The sequence below is a fragment of the Castor canadensis genome, chromosome 10, assembly GCF_047511655.1.
Source record: "Castor canadensis chromosome 10, mCasCan1.hap1v2, whole genome shotgun sequence".
In the NCBI taxonomy this organism is placed as follows: domain Eukaryota; kingdom Metazoa; phylum Chordata; class Mammalia; order Rodentia; family Castoridae; genus Castor; species Castor canadensis.
The window spans coordinates 562,399-578,755 of NC_133395.1; the positions used below are offsets into that span (position 1 = coordinate 562,399).

A 16,357-nucleotide genomic window follows, 5' to 3' on the forward strand; every position below is an offset into this window, starting at 1 on the left:
AGGTTCATTCCCCAGCACCACAAAGAAAAAGATGAAATTAGCCAAAAATAAAAACAAAACGAGTAGAGAGAGTCTGAGGATGGAGCTGAGGATTGAGGCTGACTCCAGGAAGTGCTCTGGGTCCTGCCACTCCTGAATGTCAGTCAGCTATTGTCCAGGTGCCAACTCCCCTCTACAGCCTGCCTGTCCTCACCCGTCCAGGCTCAGAAGCCCAGCTCCCTAACGGTCCATGATAAAAGTGGCCAGGTGCTGGTGGCTCACACCTGTAATCTTACCTACTTGGGAAGCTGAGATCAGAAGGATCGTGGTCCACGGCCAGTCCCAGCAAAAAGTTCTTGCAACCCCATCTCAACCAACAGCTGGGTGTGGTGTCACATACCTGTCATCCCAGCTACTGCGAATAATATGAAAAGGAAGATTGTAGTCTAGGCCAGCCTTGGCAAAAAGCGAGATCCTGTCCCCAAAATAATCAAAGCATGGCTCAAACTGTAGAGCACCTTCCTAGCAAGTGCAAAGACCTGAGTTCAAATCCCAATACCACCAAAAAAAAAAAAAAAAAAAAGATGAAAGTGCCCTCCCAGGCTGGCTGGCCAGCAAATGTGACCTCACCCAGCTCACCAGATCCCACCCTCCCTCCTCACTACATAGTGCCATGCTGCACCCTGGGACACATGGAGGAAGTGGGGAGAAAGAGGACATGATGGTCCTGGAAAAGTGCAGAGGTCAAGAACGTTATCTTAACATGGGCAGGATGGGTGAGCTTGAGTCCTAAGTCAATAGCTGAAGAAGACTGAGAGGGACAGAAGGGTGAGCAGAGCTCAGTCCTGGGGCTATGGAGTACAGGCCAGGCGGGCGGAACCATGCAGTGCTTACCTGAGTACTTACTCCGCCAGCTGCCTGACCTGCCAGTCAGCAGAGGTTTCCTTAAGCTGCTCTCCCCTACTGTTAAGCAACCGTCCTTACTCATAATTCCACTCAGAGTGGTGCTAATTCCATGCTGAAAACCACATCACCCTCATCAAATAGGTTTCATTTGGTTCCACAAAATTAAGGAGACTCTATCAGCCACAGGTATTGGATACAAAGGGGAAGGAAACCTGCCACAGGGGCCCAGGACAGCTCTAGACTGTGAAGGGAGAAGGGTGTGGTACAAGCCACACAAGGGACACAGATGGGACAGCATGGGACAAAACGCCAGGCAGGTCACTTGTGATCAGCCGGTCATGCTGGATGCCTTATGGTCACAGGCACATTCAGCACATCACCAAGACTGCTGGTGCCACTTAGAAATGTGTATGACCACCGTCATTTTCTTAAGAAGCATGTGTATCATTTCTCCATTGGTCTGCTCCAGAGCAGACACAATTTCCTCCAACCTGCTATTGAAATACACCTTACACCTAACACTCTGTCCCTCTACTTCTAATATGTTGGTCAAGTTGTTTGGCTCTTAAAGCCAATATTTACAGAAAAACTCTGGTTTAAAGTGCTGGCTATGTTATGTAGTGTGCACACTCCAATTTCATCTGTCAATTAAAAAATGTGCAATCGAAAAAATAAAGTACATGCTACCTGTGTGTGCTTGTGTTCCCCAAACTTGTGTGGAAACTTAATCCCCAACACAGCGCTGTTGGAGTTAGGGGCCATGGGGAAAGGTTAGGTCAAGAGGACTCTGCCCTGACACAGGCATTCACACCACAGTACAACACATTTGTGGGAGCAGGCCCTCCCCTCTGCAGGATGGGACCTACAAGGTGCCATCCTGGAGGCGGAGTCTCTCCTCCCCCTTGGTCCTTGAAGGATCGGAACTTCCAATCCTTTCCTGTTCTTGACAGAGTGGCAGGTCTTTTGTCCAGCAGCCCAAAGCAGACCGACAGTGCCCTCAGGAAAACCCTTCTAAGGGTCGGCTCTTCATCTACAGGACACCCGAGGCCCAAAAATACACTTTCTAAATACCAAAAGTGCTATTTCTATTTGTCAAATAGCACTGCATTAATCTGGTCTCTTGGAAAAGAATATGATGATGTATGAAGCTCTTAGTAAAAAAAATTGGCTGAGATTTGTAAAAAGATTGCCTCAACACAAAATTCATTTTTAAAAAATAGGCATGGTGGAGTACATCTGTAATCCCAGCACTTGGGGGGCAGAAGGAACAAGAGTTCAAGGCCAGCCTGGGCTATATAGCAAGACCCTGTTTCAAACAAAACAACCAAAAAAAAAAAAAAAAAAAAAACCCACAAAAACCAGATTCTCAAAATAAATCTAAACATGGAAGTGCCATAAGGAAACTCCTGTGTAACTATCTTAAACAACAAAAATGTCATTCTTTTCTTCTTCTTTTCTACACAAAATTGGAGAAGAAGAGGGAGGAACAAGTCCTGCGGGGGAGGAGGGTACCTGTGGAGGGGGAGGAGGAGGGGAAGGGTGAAGGAGGGTGAATGTGCCACAAATACTGAGTGATCATGTATGTAAATGGAAACAAGAGACTTGTTGAAACTAATCCAGAAGTGAAGGATGAAGGTGAAGGGTAGAGGGGGTGAATTTCAAAATGATATATTTGATATATTCTAAGAACTTTCGTAAATGCCACAATGCACCCCCACCCAGCACAACTATAAAAAAAAAGAAAAGAATTCTCAGTAACTTTCAGTGAATTATACCCTGGTAATCAATAGTCTTTATTAAAGAACGCAAAATTAAACAATTTATGAACCAAAGGACCTAAAAGAAATCGACATGAAAGTTGTAATAGAAGCAAATGAATGTCTGTAACATTTATCTCTAGAAAACACGATCTTTAAGGAGCAAACGTAAGTTTCCAACTCAATGCTGGAATTAAAATCTGGTATCACAGCTTTTTTTAATAATATATTTGATCAACACATTATAATTCTGAAGTTATACAATAAATTAAAAAGTTTCTAATTTTTCTTTTTTACCAAAAAAATCATGAACTAATGAATTAATAATAGAAAGTTACTAATTTCAGAAAAAAAGGCACATCCAGGCAAATAGTCAAGGCGATTTGTAAAATGCAGTGTTACAATCCTACTGCACATAATCAACTGACTACAAATAAATTATTCTGGAAAGTTCTAAAACATGACAGGAGTACTCTGTAACAGCAGGCAAACACGAGGACACTGCCTCTTTGTTAGCGTTACTCTGTCTCCTGTTTCAAGGTTCACGGCAAGGCAAGATGACGGACAGTCTTGGGACTTGCTTCCCCATGGAGAAGTCCCTCCCCAAGTCGGTCACTGTTCAGGACAGTCAGAGGCTGGACCGTCTCTCTGGCCTTGGCACACATTTTGTAACTGCAGCTCTCCACAGCACTGGGGCAAGCAACAGGCTGAGCGTGGTGACACTTAGAATAAGGAGGTACACCTGCAACGGTAAACAGGGCTCAGTCACAGGCACCTGGGCACCAGGAGATGCACCTGCACGGGCATGAGGCCAGGTGTGGCATCTGGAGTGGGATTAACCAAGATTTGACAGCCCACGTAAAGCTTTGGTGGTTCTGATGAATCACAGCATGCATGGCAGCTTGAAGCCTGTGCTCGCTCAAGAGTAAACCCTCCCGGGATCACTGCAAGTCAGACTGACCACGATGCATCTTTGCACCAGGTCTCAGATGGTACCAGCTCTACTCCTTGGCAAGCCCTCTGCTACAGCTGGATGGCAGGACTTCTCTGTGTCCCTTGTGTTGTCACAAGTCACAGGAGGGAGTTCTGAATTCTGAATGCTCTGCTGGACTTAGATGGGGAGCTTTATGAAGTATTCAGCCACATCTATGGCTTAGGTTTCTTAGACGCTGTTAATACGCAAGTTAGCAGCTCAGCCTTAAGGAGTTTTCTTTTCACAAGAAGTATCACTTAATTAGAATTGTTATAAAAGATAACAGCAGCATTAAGTAGTAACTTTTACCTGAAAAACTCCACATCTGTGTGAGAAGGGAGCAGCCAGGCCCACTCTACATCCCCCCTTGAAACAAAGGCTTCTGTTCCAGCCCAGCACGGAACACAAAGGAATACTGCCTCCAGACCTTGTGTACCTGGACCAATAAGTAATGCACAGCCAGGGTGAGAAGCATCCCGTCTCTGCCCAGGATCTGACACTGAAGCACGCGATGTGCTCAGTGTATACTCACCTCCCGAGAGATGATGCCTGTTCTTCGTGCTCGGCTCCCCAGGACAAAGGAGAACTCGCTGACCTGGGCCAGCCCTGCAGAGACGATCCACTTGATGTACTGACTGCTCTTTGGCAGGATAAGAGACAAGACCAGAGCTGCCAACACAAACTGCAAGAGTGGTTTATCACACACTGTACAAGACACAGAAAAGAGAACCTAAACGGAAGACACTAAGGCTGCCAGCAATTCCTACAGGTAAAGAGGGGATGTGCACACCAAAGTACGTCAGGTACCCAGAAGGCCAAAGTATCTTAACAGAAGGCAAAATAAAAGGTTTAGGTTCACTGGCCAGAAAATGAGCCTTCCTTTCCCAAATTTAATCAATAGCATTAAATATTAAGTAGAGTTCAAGATAGAATTCTTTTCATAAAAAAGAGATGTACTTCTGTGGGTGGGCAGCTCAGCAACCCTGAGATTCTGGACCCAGAAAGCCAGGTGGCTACTAAAGAAGCAAAGCTAAATGCTAACAGGGTGACTTAGTAAGTAATCTGTGGTCAAGGAGAATGGACAACTGAACGGTGCCTGCTCAGTTCCTGTGCTTGACACACTGGTCTGTCACAAAGGAGGTGCAGACTGGTTGTGAGACCCAGGAAAGTGCCCCCACCAGGCTGGTGGCAGTTCCCAATTTAAACACCTCAACTCTGAGAAATGTAACAGGGTATCCTGACATCCCCTGGCTCTTCCCAGGCAGCCAGCAGGGAGGTCCTCTCCTGTGAGGGGGTGCAAAGCTTCCCCCAGGCCCATGGAGACACGCTGAGGCCTCTCAGGTTTGAAGTGGCCACTGGCTGGAAATGAGGCCCACTGGGAAGTGCTCTGTTGAGCAACGTGTAGAACTGGATGTGGCATAGGTCTCACAAGCCATGAGTCACGGGAAGAAAACATCGTACCTTCATGACCACCACTGACAGAGTAAGGAAGAGCAGCACCGTCAGCTCGTACATCACGAAGGTGGGGAATACGTGAAGTCCTGCAGGAGACGGGGGACAGGTCACTTCAGGTTAGGGATGGCTCCCACTAGGGAACACCATCTCCCCAATTGCAAATCTACAGCTTTTGCATGCTTAAAGTTTGCTTCTGTGTAAGAATTAAACTAAAATTCTGAATCCTAAGTGCATTGGTAGAGCCCTCTCCTGCCAGGCAGGGAGCCGATGCTGGGCCCAACCTTCCCTCAGGGACAGATTACTGGACATGCATGGCCCCTGCATCTGTACACAGAGGCCACCAGGAAGGGATTCAATCCACTCTCATCTATGCAGCAGCCCTGTCCTTTCTCACTTGGGTCTCACGTCTGAGAAACCACAGGGATCACCTTCCCTCACACTTCTCTCTGCTTCACATTCCTCTAAGGCTGCTCAGGCTCTCTGTGCTGCCAAGAGAAACAGGCAGCTCCTGGCAGGTAAGCTCTGGCCCCACCTTGGGCCTCCACCCATCTGAGGCCTCACCATCCTGAGGAAAATGCTGGCACCTGGAGACCTCCCACTATCAAAAGTGCCCCAGAGTTTAAAACAGCACAGAACAGACCATGGACTTCCAGTCATTCACGGACCATCTGTCTCTGTTTTACTCAGAAATACAAACATCTAAATTCCCATTTCCTTCCTAGACATAATTTCCTCTTTCCTGATGTGTGGGGATGCCTGCCCTGTGCTGTTTGGAATTCCATGCTGCATGCACCTGCTTGGCTGCACTCCTCAGCAGCCCCCTGGCTCCTCTAGCCACACATCCCATGCCCTTGTCTAGCCCCTTCCTCCCTGCCCCCACTGTAGCTGCTCTTCTCAGTACCTGTTCTTGGCACTTAGGCTCCCAAACTCACTGTCTCCCCCCTACCACATTCCCCTCAACTTCTTGCCTCCTGTTCCCCAGACCCAGGGAGGGGCCCCCTGGAGTCTCCTCACTTGCCAGCTGGCTACGAGTCCTGTGGGCTGACCAGCCCTAGGCGCTCCTCCAGCCCAACTTCTTTCTTGACATCAGTATTCAGAAGCTCTTGATGTCATGCGTTGTCCATGCAGGGATAACCAACCCAGATCAGGAGCAGCACATGGCACACAATGACATCCATCCTGTCCCATGACAACCACAGACTCTTGGACAAAGTCCACATGTGGGGTAGGTACAACCTGCCCTTTGGGGCAACTGACCTTTCTGCCTTCCTGGTATCCCACATGTGCCCAGCTGGGCAAAGCTCTCATACCCATGGGTCTTGTGGAGCCAAGGAAAATGGCTGAGTGCTTGCAGTCCAGGTGTTTCTCTGCCCCCAGTCTGACTCACCTCACTTTCTTGGGACATCCCGCACCAGGCATCCAGTCTGGCTTTTGCCATCCTCAGACTTTTCTAGGAGCCCTACCTCCTCCCAGGACACCCTGTACCTCCTGCTTCCTTGGCCCTCACTGGGTTGTAGGCAGCTCTTCTGGCATGATCCTGCTGAGAGCCAGTCCACAGGGAGCACCCCCACAGGCTGTGAACTCCTTCCAGGTGGCCTCACTGTGCTCTCTCGCCTGCTGCAGAGCCTTCCCACATGCTATCTCACAGCACCTGCTCCTCACCCAGGGGATATGAATAAACAGCCACAAAAGTGAATCCACCAAGGCCAGTGCCAAGAACATGGATGAAAGTGAGCAGGAAATCCATGCTTCAGCACCTGTGTTGTGTATAGCTGACAGGAGGGCAAGTGAGCTGTGCTTAGCGTTTGGTTTATGGTCATTAACCCTTGAGGCAAACATCACACCATACTACAAATGGCATAAACTGAGCCATGCAGACGTCAGGCCCATTTGCTGAGTGTGGATCCCTGCCAGTCTTTTAGCCTTGGTATGCATCAGTTCCCCATCTTTAATGTGGATTTGGGGGATAAGTAGATGCAATGTGCAAGTGAAGTATATGCTGGCAGCACAACTGTTAGGCAGGCACTTGGGTCATGAACTTTAGCTGAGTGAGGTCTAACAAAGTGCTCTTAAGTCATGTTCCATCAGGTGCATGAAGGCCACCACCTAACTCATCAGTCCCACCCCAGATCCTGCAGTGCCCAGAGAGCACAACACGAGGAGGAGGTCAAATCTCTACTGGAAATGTTATAAGAAACTGGACCACACTGTTGGCATTTGTAGAACCAGATGTGCAGAGAGAGTGGGCAGTGCAGGATGACAGCCTCTCCAGAGGTTCCAATGATAAATGCTTTACACTTTGTGGGCCACATGGTTTCTGCTGCCCCAACACAGGTTCACTATTACAGCGTGCTATGCACTGAACTTTGTCCCCACAAACTCAGCTCGAAGCCCTCTCCCCAGGGAACTACTTGGAGACATGCTCTTTAGGAGGTAACTAAGGTGCAGTGAGGTTAAGAGTGGGCCCTGTCAACAGGACTGGGCCTTGGTAAAATGAGGAAGAAGGTGAGGGAGGCCAAATAAGCTTTAGTAAATTAAACAAACAAACAAAAAAAAAAAAGAAAGAAAGGAAAAAAGAGGAAAGAGAAAAGAAAGATCAGTCCAGGCTGACTTATACAAGCACAAAAGCAGCATCTGGTAAGATGTAAAAGGGTAACTTTACTAATAAAGCAGGTGGCAGACGGGATTGGCTGTCAGCTAACCTTGTGCACAGGGAAGAACTCTGACTCCACCCGCTGGCTCAGCATGCACTGCACCTTCTGCCTGCATGACCTGGGTCCACTGCTGCCCTGCTGAGACCAGTATCCACTTCACTGAATGGGAATGGATGCTGAGATGACCTTCAGAGCTGGTATGAGGATCCAGAGGAACCTCTCAATGTCTGGAAGCCCTCTGCCTAGACCATGTGACCTCCCAGCTTCACCACTGTGATCCCTCGCTCTCCCCAGGCACCTCCTCAGTCTTCCTTTGGTGGAGAAAGCCCTTTCTCACTGGGGCCTGAAAACTGTTCCATGTTTCTCATGCTTTTCGAGTGCAATCGCTCCTCAGGAGCACCTGGGCCTGACTCCCCCTCCCACAGGTGGCACTGTGTGGCTGACTAGCAGGTATTTAGAACTCTCCAGCAGACAATGGCAGGATGTGCTAAAAGCCGAGACCTCTGTTCTCCACTTCTCACTGTGCACAGGGTCACAGCTATGTCCAGTGGATGCTACATACATGCTGCCATCAGCACTCAAGGCAAACACAGGAAAATGGCCATGAACACGCTACTCAGAGTTCCCTTGACATTCTTAGCACAAACAACCAAAGCAAAGGCAGGTGGGCTTATTGTATTAGTGGAAAGTGGGGCTCACCACATAACAGGAAAACTAATCTGAGGAAAATGGAGCCAGAGTTCCTGTTCAATCATGCTAGTGAACTCTGGATTTAACAGGCGCAGCTCTGAACACAGATACTCAGTAACGTCCAGCTGACAAATGGATGATGTGCTAGCCAAGCAGCTGGAGAAGCATGGTGCAGGTGGGTGAACCTGACCTGACTGACTAGAGTCACTTTCGTTAGACCTGCTTAGAAGATGGTGAGTCATTCAATGGGACTGGAAGGCCAAGCAATCGGAGCTGACAGGCTCATGTGACAGACTCATTCAGCGTGCTGCGTGGATGTCATTAGGAAAAGCTGGAGTGCAGACAGAGGCAAAGAAGGCATGTTGGGCGCAGAAAGGACAAGCCAAATGTTAGGGGCTCTCTCTGCACACCTCCCTATGCTTGGCTGATTCTCTGTGCTCCCAGTTGACCCAGTGACCCGGCTGGTGGAAAGTCTTGATTCACCTCTAATAAGGTGTCGGGCCAACTGTGTGCTTCCCCCTTAGGACTGATGTGCCAGACAGGACCTTCGCATTTCTCAGAACCAACTACTGGTGTCCCCAGAACCCGCTACTGGTGTCTTCTCCCCAGGAACACACAACCATTCTGAGTGGAGAAAGACCAGGCACACATAAGGATGTCGAAGCCCATGTGGGCTGTCACTTTCAGGTCACTCTTCTAGACCAGCTACCAGGGACTCCTGAATGACCCACATGGCACAATCACAGACCTACTGAGCCTATGGTGTGCAGGGGGGGCCCCCTGTTCCCCATCACTGGACCTGAGGATGAAGCTCGGCCCTTTGAAGGTCCACTGGTTGTCTCTAATCCTATATATGCTGATGAAATATGACAAGCAGTCAACCAGTCACAGCTTTTTCTGCCCACTTTCCCTCCTTTTAAATAAGATTTCTCCTCAAACTAGGAAAAAAAGGTCTACAAGTAAACATAATGCTTAGGAAGTATGATTATAATGTAAAAGAGACAGTACCTATGGATGCGAAGAAGATGATGGCCAGAAAGTCACGGATAGGTTCAATGTATGCTGTGATCTCCTCAGTTACCATGTGTCCTTGAGAAGAGATAAGCGCTCCAGCCAGGAAGCAGCCCAGCTCCATGGAGACGTCCAGAAGCTCTGTGACCTGAGGGAACACAGTGCTGCTGAGTCACATGCCTCCTGTCAGGGGGCTTCACATCCAGACATCCCCAGACCCAGAGGAACTCCAGTGGACAGCAAGAACAGCTAGAAGCCAACAGGGCTGAGATGCCCTGGCTCCTCTTCGAGGCCCCAGGAGGGTCCAAGAGAGGCAACAGGTAGAAGCTAATGCTGGCTGAAATAACCATACTGGGTTACATGAGACAGTCGTTCATGTAGATTGCTACAATAGTTTTTAATAAAGACATTTTCCAAAATTCATTTTAAATATTTGTGACACATTTTCTTTACCTGGGTCATGAACAGAGAGGTGTGGCAGTAAAAAAGGTATTCCTACAGTCAACCTCAAACCCCATAGAGAAGGCAGACACCACTAACATGCACCCTAGATAACAGGACACAGAGGGAAGCACCCACAATCTATACAGAATGAGTGTCAACAACATAACACGCAAAGCTGGTCACACAGAGGGGTCGTCATGGCATGCAGGTCTTCATCTCATTCTATTAAACACAGAAGTCATGGCTGATTTCTTAGCAAGGCATCATTGACAAAACAACTTAAAGATGTGTTTTTAAAAAAGACCATGGAAAACAGCAGCAACAAATATAAAATGAAGGGTGTGTGTGTGTGTGTGTGTGTGTGTGTGTGTTACGTGGGCTTGAACTCCGGGCCTTCACTGTGAGCCACTCCACCAGCCCTATTTTTGTGAAGGGTTTTTCGAGATAGGGTCTCACAAACTATTACCCTGGGCTGGCTTCAAACTGTGATCCTCCTGATCTCAGCCTCCTAAGTAGCTAGGACAACAGGCGCGAGCCACTAGTGCCTGGCTAAAATGAAGTTTTGAAGAAATACCATCTACAATAGCACAAAAAAGCATCAGCTACCAGGAAACAGCTTCCCCAGAAATGCATGACCTCCACACCCCACACAACAGGGCATCACCGAGATGTGGCCAAGACACCAGGAAAACCAAACAGTGAGGACACTCAGTTTCACAGAAGTGTTGACTCTCCCTCAATTGGACTACAGACCCAGTGGAATGTCAATGAGACTTGTGAGTGCATGAAAACTGATGAGCTGAACCTCAGCTCATTGGAAAGATCACAAACATAATCACAACAATCCTGACACAGAACTAATTTGGGTCCAGAACACTGCTAGCACACATACATCCATGCAAACAAGCACACAGTGCACACACACCACACACACACACAAAGCACATCGTGCATGCACACTACACACACATACACAGGCACAGTGCACACGTACCACACAAGCAGATATGCACATATGGACAACATGCACACCACATACATATGCACATGAGCAAATACACAGCGCACACATACACACAAGCACCTACACACGCACATGTATATGCACAGAAGTATATAGTGCACACACACTGCTCATATGCATACACACACACAAATACCATACGTGCCTGCTCACAAGCACACACAGCCACATGCCACCAACATGCATTTGTAAGAACACACATGCAGGCTTACCACACATGCACACACACACACACACACACACACACACACACACAAAACCATCCACACAGCACACTATTTGGATTTTGACAAGGTGACACTACGGAGCAATGGGTTAGGGCTCTTTTACACATGTGGCACTTGGAAATGTGAGAAAATGATCCTTGTCTGTGCCTCGCACCTCACAGTGAGCTCACCTCCAAGCCCCCTGTAGCTTTATGAGAAAAGTGGAGCAACAGCACTCGCAGAAGGTGATGCAAGGCATCTTCACGACACAGGTATAGGCAAAGATCTTTCACAGAGATACTGAATTACACTGATGTTAAGAACTTGGGCTTACTAAAAAATACCGTTAAGAGCATGAAAGACAAGGCACAGCCAGGAAGACATGGGCAAGCATGGATGTGATACAGACCCAGGACTGAAGATGCCATATTGGGTCAAAGGCACAGACAATACGGCCATGTGGTGCACGGTCCATCTACACAGAATGCTCAGCAAAGCCACAGGGGTGAAGAGCAGACATGAGGTTCTTATGCACTGTGGAGATAAATGTTCAGTAAGTGGACAGTGGTGAAGGCTACACAGCACTGTGTGCAGAAACCGCCAATTACACATTTCAAAATGCTTACAGTGGTGTCCTTTACATTAAGTAAATTGATAAAAAAAAAAAAAAGGTCAGAAAATATAAAGTCCTACAAATGAGTAAGAAAATTAGTATACAGATACAGCCTGAAGACACCAACAGGCACATGCCCGAGCAGATCCCAGGCGGCTCGTAACACTTGAAAGGGCACACATCACCAGCAGTCCCTAGGAAATAAGAACCCAGCGTCTTGAGATGCCAGCGCCACCAACAGAAGGACTGAGATTAAAGGCAGGCAACACCAAATGTTGGTGAGAATGTGAGCAATGGGGCGGCCACCAATGCTGGTGGAGTGAATGGGTAAAATTATTTTGAGAGCCAGCAGTAATACTGAGGGCAAGCACACATGTACTCTACACCTGTACCTCCACACCTGCTCATAGCACCATGATGAGAACACACTGAAGCTCTGTCCATAGCAGCCCTAACTGGAAACAAAACTCCCCTAATATGCAATGCCCCACAGCAAGCAAGCAGGAACTACAGTAACCCCTAATGTGAGAAACGCCAGCATATCCTGTGATTCCTGGCACCCGACATTAGGTGCGCAGCAAATACTATAGAGTGCAGAGGAAAAAAGCCACACACAGTGACAAGAGCTACGTTAGCACCAGGAAGGCAGCACAGATGCCATCCACACAAGACAGTTTTGCTAGAAGTTATCTTCAAAGAGAAAAATACTAGGAACTAGAAAAAGCAGTATAAAAATTTAAGTAAAAGTCCCTCTTGAAATAGTTAAAACTATCACGAGCAGCTCTGAGCAGAAGCAAGATTAAAAAACTGAAACCTGTAAGTTAAACAAACACTCATGCATAGTTGTAAGGAGAACTCAGCTTCCTGAGGGCAGGCATCCTGCCAAACTCAGCCCAGCAGCTCAGCCAGGACACCGCACAGCGCCGACACAGGGCTCCACCTGCCAGCCCTCTTTAACTCCTGGCAATCACTATCCTCAGTTTCCAAAATTGCCATTTCTTAAGTGCCACACAAATGGAATCAGTGGACAATGTGCAGACTGGGGGCTGGCTCTTTCTGCACAACTCTCTGAGAAGCCATCCAGGTGGTGGTGTGGACCAGTGGGCAGCATTCCTGTCACAGATGCACTGCGGTTTGTTTGCCACACCCCCCTGAAGGACGTCTGGACTGTTTTTAGCTAATACAAATGAAGCTGTGATGAACATTCGCAGGAGTTTCTGAGTGAACCTGTCTTCGCTTCCTGGGATAAATGAGAGTCGCAGAGGTAATGTTGCTCTTACTGATCAGACTCCATGGAGTCAAGACGTTCCCTGCTGTCTCACGGAAAGCTTGTCCTCTCAATGAGAAGAGGCCTTTCAAAAGTGAACCTTCAAAAAAAAATCTTTCCCACTATGGGGACAGAAGGTATTACACTGTCAACTACCTTATCTCCAAATGTAGCAAGAAAGGCGGGGCCAGGAAAGAAACAGACAGGCTGGTGTTCTGACAATGAGACAGGGGGAGGGGATGATAAAGCAGAGAGATAAAACTTAAAGATTGAAACATGCAGGTCACATAGCACTGGGAAAATGAAATAGCCAGTGAAGTCACATGCCACCAGATGTGGGTTGAGCTTTGCTTTTTGCGTCTGTAACCTGCTTGCAAGGGTTTATAAGGTGAGACCCCTTTGTTCTCGGGGCTCAGCCTTTGGACACTAGTCCACTGGGTCTGTGCTGGCACAATAAACGTAGCTTCCTGCTAATCTGCCTCAGACTCCTATCTCAGCTCTTAATTTCCCACAACACAAACAGAACTAAAAATCACTTTTAAACTTAATCTACCACTTCAGCTGCAAAGTTGTTTGAAAGTTTAAGAGTAACACAGTATGACACTGGTGTTTACGTGGCTTTTGTGGCCATGCACTTGTTTTGAAATATAGACGCACAAGTTACACTTTCTCAAAGGACTTAGGAGTAGAAGTGAGATAACTAAACAGGTTTAACGGTGGCACAATAAACTATCTATAAAAATAAATACCAGTGTCTCTCCTAGCTTGACCATTATTAAAATGGAAAGGGAAGTACTACCTCCAGCTCCCAGTTTCATAGACGGCAGACAGGGCGATATAAACAGCAGACACTCAGGAATTACCGTCAGCATTAAAAAGATGAAAGCAGATACTCCCAGGACGAGGATTTCTTTGTTGCCTTTGCTTTCCACATGCAGCTTTCGGTAATATGGTCCAATGAGATACGTCTTTATAACAAGACACAAGAGGAAAACAGCAGCAAGCGAAAAGAGAATTTGACCGATCAGAAGCAGAATCCGCAGCACCTCCATGACAAGGCTAGGAAGGAAGACGAGGAGAAGGTCATTTTACTTCCAAGTGTGTTTCTCCGAAATCTAGCTGGGATCTTTCAGTCTTTTTTCTTTAACATGTTACAAAACAAAATACCCAAAATCATACACATTTTATTTCAAACACTGAAATAAAACCTGTAAATCACATTAGTCTCAGAAATTAAGTTATGTGAACTTGACTCATCTAACCCTAACTGCCTGGGCTAAGTGCTGTTTCCACCCCACTAAACAGGTGGCGCTGTGGAACAGGGAGGCTGAGTGGCCACCTGCATCCAGGGCACGTACACTGGGAGGCCTGTGTGGCTGGAGCTCTAGGCACTGCTCTGGGAAGGGTTTTCGGTAGCATTTTCATAAGCAAATGATTTCATGCTAGAGAAGTAACAGCGTGCACAAGCACGTACCTAGAAGATGCGCCTGCCCCCGCCTGGATGAGCGTGGGCATAACGGCGATGAACAGCCCCAGCTGCACATCTTGCATCACCAGCATGCCGAGCAGCACCGAGCTGTAATCAAGGTCACCTGCTGGAGAAACAGTGCCCGGGTCACAACACAGGCACTCAGACATCTCCAAGACAACCTGAGTAATCCTGGCAATCAAGTAAGAGTGGACTTTCAAGTCTCTTTGGAGTTTGAGTAGTGGGGTCCCAGCTACTTGGGCAGCTGAGGCAGGAGGATTGCTTGAGCTCAGGAATTTGGGGCCAACCTGGGCAATATATACTGAAACCACCTAAAAACAAACAAAAATAAACGTTTTTAATCTTTAAGACACTCCACAGTTTGCTCTCAAATGGATTTTAATTCTTTTTATTCCTTTTTGTTTGAGATGAGGTCTCACTTTATGTGGCCCAAGCAACCCCAAACTCCTGGGCCTAACCAAGCTTCCCACTTCAGCCTCCCCAGCAATGAGACAGAAGGCATGAGCCATCAAACCCTAAAAACTTAAGTAAATAACATCAGCAGAATATTTTAATTCCATGACTTACCTGAAATTTATATAAGTACAGAAAGTCCTGGCAAGAAAGAAGGTGCCATGATGACACCCAGGCAAGGCCAGATTCAGCCTCAACCAGGGAGTCACAGGTTCCCCAGTTTCACCTGAGCAAGCCCTCCTCCTTCCCCATCCTCTGAGGGACTTTTGCTAACCACTTCAAAACTATAGCAGTCCAAACAGCAGGAAATAGAAGTTGCATTTCCACTTTTTAGTGGTTACCTTTTGTTCTTAAAAGCATTTGTCAAACAGTTTGGATAGAGAAAAAAGATACAAAGTGTAACACAGGGTACAACAGCAGTCATCACAAACCATGATAGGAACATCTGGTCCCAACCCCTCCCCTCTCAGAGCCAGAGCTGGAACTTATCATTAAGACAGCTCTTGACTTGTCAGGAGGCACCATCCCAGATGCTGTGTTCTCTGCTCTGGGATTAATTCATGCTCCCTCCTGTAGTACTCCAATGAACACGCCACAATTTAATTATTTAATTATCCAGTGTATTCTGAAAACTCAGGTCATCAACATTTGCTGCTAAAAATAATGCTATCTTTAATTCGTGTACATCTGCAGATCCACTGAGAATGCACAGGAGCCCCTGCACTCAGCATCTGCCAACGTGCGACACCACCTAAAAATGCTTGTCACACAGGCATCTGGGTGAGAGCCTCCAGCTGTAACCTTGAAAGTTCAAGGTTACCCTGGGCTACATACGGAGCCAAAACCAAACCAAAACAGAATCCTGCACCCAAGTTTGCCAGCCGGTGAGTGAAATGGCCTCTTGGTGAATAGCCAGCCTGTCCCAATGCTTTCAGAGTGCTGCATCTTTTCGTGCTAATTATTCATTCAAAAGTCATCTTCCAGAACATATATTTTGCTGATTTTCTCACTGGGTTACTTCTGTGTGGACTTACAGAAGTTAATTCTGGATCTTTGCTCATTATAGAGAGAGTGCAAATGTCTTCTCCTAGCTGGCAGCCTATAAAAACTACCTTTAATAAAAATTACACTGTAATCCCAGCTACTCAAGAGGCAGAGATAGGATGATCACAGTTTGAAGCCAACCTAAGCAAAAAAGTTAGCAAGACCCTAATTCAACAAACAAGTTGAGCTGGTGGGATATAGCTGTAATCCCAACTACTCAGGAGGCAGAAGGAGGAGGATCAAGGTCACAGGCCAGACCAGGCAAATGCATGAGACCCTATTTTTAAAACAAACTAAAGCAAAGAGCTAGGGGTCGCTCAAGTGTCACGGCCCAAGTTTAACCTCCAATACGGCCAAAATTTACCAAGTTCAATGTGTTCATAAGTACTGAC

The 16,357-nt window shown here is 47.1% G+C and overlaps 1 protein-coding gene across 11 annotated transcripts in view; it reads right to left on the minus strand.

Annotated features, from left to right (window-relative positions):
- Window positions 1-2,652: 2,652 nt before the first annotated feature.
- Window positions 2,653-16,357, minus strand: part of Tmco3 (transmembrane and coiled-coil domains 3) — a 35,446-nt gene continuing 21,741 nt past the window's right edge. For 9 of the 11 annotated variants that reach the window (XM_074042927.1, XM_074042930.1, XM_074042929.1 and 6 more), the window contains 6 exons: window positions 14,454-14,574; window positions 13,843-14,038; window positions 9,423-9,573; window positions 5,077-5,156; window positions 4,148-4,297; window positions 2,653-3,384 (listed from right to left, as the gene is read on the minus strand). In XM_074042927.1, coding sequence (XP_073899028.1) covers window positions 3,271-3,384; window positions 4,148-4,297; window positions 5,077-5,156; window positions 9,423-9,573; window positions 13,843-14,038; window positions 14,454-14,574 — 812 coding nt within the window. In that variant the 3' untranslated portion in view covers window positions 2,653-3,270. Of the gene's footprint in view, window positions 3,385-3,924; window positions 4,052-4,147; window positions 4,298-5,076; window positions 5,157-9,422; window positions 9,574-13,842; window positions 14,039-14,453; window positions 14,575-16,357 lie in introns of all 11 variants that reach the window. The other 2 variants (XM_074042932.1, XM_020164499.2) reach the window with 2 other exon arrangements.